This window comes from Procambarus clarkii, chromosome 34 (genome assembly GCF_040958095.1).
Source record: "Procambarus clarkii isolate CNS0578487 chromosome 34, FALCON_Pclarkii_2.0, whole genome shotgun sequence".
NCBI lineage: Eukaryota > Metazoa > Arthropoda > Malacostraca > Decapoda > Cambaridae > Procambarus > Procambarus clarkii.
This window is the reverse complement of record NC_091183.1, coordinates 11287335-11293116: the sequence shown is the minus strand read 5'-3', so window position 1 is coordinate 11293116 and position 5782 is coordinate 11287335. Positions and strand designations below refer to the sequence as shown.

Below are 5782 nucleotides of genomic sequence, written 5' to 3'. Positions count from 1 at the left end.
ACTAGTGACGCTGACTGAAGGTAAGAGTGTTTATATCACAGACTAGTGACGCTGACTGAAGGTAAGAGTGTTTATATCACAGACTAGTGACGCTGACTGAAGGTAAGAATGTTTATATCACAGACTAGTGACGCTGACTGAAGGTAAGAGTGTTTATATCACAGACTAGTGACGCTGACTGAAGGTAAGAGTGTTTACACCACAGACGAGTGACGCTGACTGAAGGTAAGAGTGTTTACACCACAGACGAGTGACGCTGACTGAAGGTAAGAGTGTTTACATCACAGACGAGTGACGATGACTGAAGGTAAGAGTGTTTACACCACAGACGAGTGACGCTGACTGAAGGTAAGAATGTTTATATCACAGACGAGTGACGCTGACTGAAGGTAAGAATGTTTATATCACAGACGAGTGACGCTGACTGAAGGTAAGAATGTTTATATCACAGACGAGTGACGCTGACTGAAGGTAAGAGTGTTTACACCACAGACGAGTGACGATGACTGAAGGTAAGAGTGTTTATATCACAGACTAGTGACGCTGACTGAAGGTAAGAATGTTTATATCACAGACGAGTGACGCTGACTGAAGGTAAGAATGTTTATATCACAGACGAGTGACGCTGACTGAAGGTAAGAGTGTTTACACCACAGACGAGTGACGATGACTGAAGGTAAGAGTGTTTACACCACAGACGAGTGACGATGACTGGAGACTTAAAACCAAGTCTTCGGTGACTTCGTGGACACGTTGAAGCCAGACCATCATTATTACCCGGCCACTGATGCTGTCCAACACTGTTACTTGGCCACTGATGCTGTCCAACACTGTTACTTGGCCACTGATGCTGTCCAACACTGTTACTTGGCCACTGATGCTGTCCAACACTGTTACTTGGCCACTGATGCTGTCCAACACTGTTACTTGACCACTGTTGTTGTCCAACACTGTTACTTGGCCACTGATGCTGTCCAACACTGTTACTTGACCACTGATGCTGTCCAACACTGTTACTTGACCACTGATGCTGTCCAACACTGTTACTTGACCACTGTTGTTGTCCAACACTGTTACTTGACCACTGTTGTTGTCCAACACTGTTACTTGACCACTGTTGTTGTCCAACGCTGTTACTTGACCACTGTTGTTGTCCAACACTGTTACTTGGCCACTGATGCTGTCCAACACTGTTACTTGGCCACTGATGCTGTCCAACACTGTTACTTGGCCACTGATGCTGTCCAACACTGTTACTTGGCCACTGATGCTGTCCAACACTGTTACTTGGCCACTGATGCTGTCCAACACTGTTACTTGGCCACTGATGCTGTCCAACACTGTTACTTGACCACTGTTGTTGTCCAACACTGTTACTTGGCCACTGATGCTGTCCAACACTGTTACTTGACCACTGATGCTGTCCAACACTGTTACTTGACCACTGATGCTGTCCAACACTGTTACTTGACCACTGTTGTTGTCCAACACTGTTACTTGACCACTGTTGTTGTCCAACACAGTTACTTGGCCACTGGTGTTGTCCAACACAGTTACTTGTCCACTGTTGTTGTCCAACACAGTTACTTGGCCACTGTTGTTGTCCAACACAGTTACTTGGCCACTGTTGTTGTCCAACACAGTTACCTGGCCACTGTTGTTGTCCAACACTGTTACTTGGCCACTGATGCTGTCCAACACTGTTACTTGACCACTGATGCTGTCCAACACTGTTACTTGACCACTGATGCTGTCCAACACTGTTACTTGACCACTGTTGTTGTCCAACACTGTTACTTGACCACTGTTGTTGTCCAACACTGTTACCTGGCCATTGATGTTGTCCAACACAGTTACTTGGCCACTGTTGTTGTCCAACACTGTTACTTGGCCACTGATGTTGTCCAACACAGTTACTTGGCCACTGTTGTTGTCCAACACAGTTACTTGGCCACTGTTGTTGTCCAACACAGTTACTTGGCCACTGGTGTTGTCCAACACAGTTACGTGGCCACTGTTGTTGTCCAACACAGTTACTTGTCCACTGTTGTTGTCCAACACAGTTACCTGGCCATTGATGTTGTCCAACACAGTTACCTGGCCATTGATGTTGTCCAACACAGTTACCCGGCCACACTCACACCAACGTTGTTCGTGTTGACGTTCGTATCCCCGTGCTGCACAATGGATGTATGTGGAAGATAAACCCAACAAGGAAGTATGAGAGGTAATACTCACCATTGTGACCCATTCAGCCGACGGTAAGTTTAGTAACATTGGCATGACATGACGGTTGGCATGACAGGAACGTTAGACAACTCTTGGTACACAAGGAACGGATTATATACACGGTGGCGTATTGTATCCATTACAATATTATTATCTATAATAAATTAAAGATAAAATTATCCATTATCCATACGCATTGATCCGAACACGTGGAGATAGAACTCGCAGTCATGATTGAAGTCGAACACATTGATACCTAACAAATATTTGAGAAAAATAGAATTAGCATTCGAGTCTTAGACCAGTGGAACACCCGGCCGAGGAACGTCTCCCAGGCCACCACTGGAGTCTTAGACCAGTGGAACACCCGGCCGGGGAACGTCTCCCAGGCCACCACTGGAGTCTTAGACCAGTGGAACACCCGGCCGGGGAACGTCTCCCAGGCCACCACTGGAGTCTTAGACCAGTGGAACACCCGGCCGGGGAACGTCTCCCAGGCCACCACTGGAGTCTTAGACCAGTGGAACACCCGGCCGGGGAACGTCTCCCAGGCCACCACTGGAGTCTTAGACCAGTGGAACACCCAGCAGGGGAACGTCTCCCAGGCCACCACTGGAGTCTTAGACCAGTGGAACACCCAGCCGGGGAACGTCTCCCAGGCCACCACTGGAGTCTTAGACCAGTGGAACACCCGGCCGGGGAACGTCTCCCAGGCCACCACTGGAGTCTTAGACCAGTGGAACACCCGGCCGGGGAACGTCTCCCAGGCCACCACTGGAGTCTTAGACCAGTGGAACACCCAGCAGGGGAACGTCTCCCAGGCCACCACTGGAGTCTTAGACCAGTGGAACACCCAGCCGGGGAACGTCTCCCAGGCCACCACTGGAGTCTTAGACCAGTGGAACACCCAGCCGGGGAACGTCTCCCAGGCCACCACTGGAGTCTTAGACCTGTGGAACACCCAGCAGGGGAACGTCTCCCAGGCCACCACTGGAGTCTTAGACCTGTGGAACACCCAGCAGGGGAACGTCTCCCAGGCCACCACTGGAGTCTTAGACCAGTGGAACACCCAGCCGGGGAACGTCTCCCAGGCCACCACTGGAGTCTTAGACCAGTGGAACACCCAGCCGGGGAACGTCTCCCAGGCCACCACTGGAGTCTTAGACCTGTGGAACACCCAGCAGGGGAACGTCTCCCAGGCCACCACTGGAGTCTTAGACCAGTGGAACACCCAGCCGGGGAACGTCTCCCAGGCCACCACTGGAGTCTTAGACCAGTGGAACACCCAGCCGGGGAACGTCTCCCAGGCCACCACTGGAGTCTTAGACCAGTGGAACACCCAGCCGGGGAACGTCTCCCAGGCCACCACTGAAGTCTTAGACCTGTGGAACACCCAGCAGGGGAACGTCTCCCAGGCCACCACTGGAGTCTTAGACCTGTGGAACACCCAGCCGGGGAACGTCTCCCAGGCCACCACTGGAGTCTTAGACCAGTGGAACACCTGGCCGGGGAACCTCTCCGAGGCCACAACTGGAGTCTTAGACCAGTGGAACACCCAGCAGGGGAACCTCTCTGAGGCCACCACTGGAATTGTTCCAAGAGCCAATGAAGGAAGTTGTGTGTAGACTGGAGCCGCTTCTAGTTTTGGCCAGCAACTCTGTCGTGTAATTACCGTTTTCCAGAAGAATAAAATAATATATAAAGTTTTGCATGTCACACGATCTCTCACCTTTTCCACCGAGCCTTTGATCTTGTCTGTGTCGCTGAAAGGTCCTCTACAGCAGCATCTGTGTCGCTCATAGGTCCTCTACAGCAGCGTCTGGGTCGCTGGAAGGTCCTCTACAGCAGCATCTGTGTCGCTGGAAGGTCCTCTACAGCAGCATCTGTGTCGCTCAAAGGTCCTCTACAGCAGCGTCTGTGTCGCTGGAAGGTCCTCTACAGCAGCGTCTGTGTCGCTGGAAGGTCCTCTACAGCAGCGTCTGTGTCGCTGGAAGGTCCTCTACAGCACCGTCTGTGTCGCTGGAAGGTCCTGTACAGCACCGTCTGTCTCGCTGGAAGGTCCTCTACAGCACCGTCTGTGTCGCTGGAAGGTCCTCTACAGCACCGTCTGTGTCGCTGAAACGTCTTCTACAGCAGCGTTTGTGTCGCTGGCAGCAGAGAGACTTCACACGTCAGGCAGCAGAGAGACTTCACACGTCAGGCAGCAGAGAGACCACACACGTCAGGCAGCAGAGAGACTTCACACGTCAGGCAGCAGAGAGACCACACACGTCAGGCAGCAGAGAGACTTCACACGTTTGGCAGCAGAGAGACCACACACTTCAGGCAGCAGAGAGACCACACACGTCAGGCAGCAGAGAGACCACACACGTCAGGCAGCAGAGAGACTTCACACGTCAGGCAGCAGAGAGACCACACACGTCAGGCAGCAGAGAGACCACACACGTCAGGCAGCAGAGAGACCACACACGTCAGGCAGCAGAGAGACCACACACGTCAGGCAGCAGAGAGACCACACACGTCAGGCAGCAGAGAGACGTCACACGTCAGGCAGCAGAGAGAGCACACACGTCAGGCAGCAGAGAGACCACACACGTCAGGCAGCAGAGAGACCACACACGTCAGGCAGCAGAGAGACCACACACGTCAGGCAGCAGAGAGACGTCACACGTCAGGCAGCAGAGAGACCACACACGTCAGGCAGCAGAGAGACCACACACGTCAGGCAGCAGAGAGACCACACACGTCAGGCAGCAGAGAGACTTCACACGTCAGGCAGCCGAGAGACTTCACACGTCAGGCAGCAGAGAGACTTCACACGTCAGGCAGCAGAGAGACTTCACACGTCAGGCAGCAGAGAGACTTCACACGTCAGGCAGCAGAGAGACTTCACACGTCAGGCAGCAGAGAGACCACACACGTCAGGCAGCAGAGAGACTTCACACGTCAGGCAGCAGAGAGACTTCACACGTCAGGCAGCAGAGAGACTTCACACGTCAGGCAGCAGAGAGACTTCACACGTCAGGCAGCAGAGAGACCACACACGTCAGGCAGAAGAGAGACCACACACGTCAGGCAGCAGAGAGACCACACACGTCAGGCAGCAGAGAGACCACACACGTCAGGCAGCAGAGAGACCACACACGTCAGGCAGCAGAGAGACTTCACACGTCAGGTAGCAGGTAGACTTCACACGTCAGGCAGCAGAGAGACTTCACACGTCAGGCAGCAGAGAGACTTCACACGTCAGGCAGCAGAGAGACTTCACACGTCAGGCAGCAGAGAGACTTCACACGTCAGGCAGCAGAGAGACTTCACACGTCAGGCAGCAGAGAGACTTCACACGTCAGGCAGCAGAGAGACTTCACACGTCAGGCAGCAGATAGGCTCCGTCTCTCAGGCGACAGAGAGATCCCATATGTCATGTTGCAGGAAGACTCCGTACATCCAGTGACAATAAGGATCTGTACCTCACACAGTAGTGAGGCTCCATGCGTCACACAGTAGTGAGGCTCCATGCGTCACACAGTAGTGAGGCTCCATGCGTCACACA

The 5782-nt window shown here is 52.7% G+C and overlaps 1 protein-coding gene across 1 annotated transcript; it reads right to left on the bottom strand.

Moving 5' to 3' along the window:
* Positions 1-645: 645 nt before the first annotated feature.
* Positions 646-2241, bottom strand: LOC138370996 (involucrin-like). Its single transcript, XM_069335638.1, has one exon. The coding sequence runs from the start codon at positions 2239-2241 to the stop codon at positions 646-648; it is 1596 nt and encodes a 531-aa protein (XP_069191739.1).
* Between the last annotated feature and the right edge of the window lie 3541 nt (positions 2242-5782).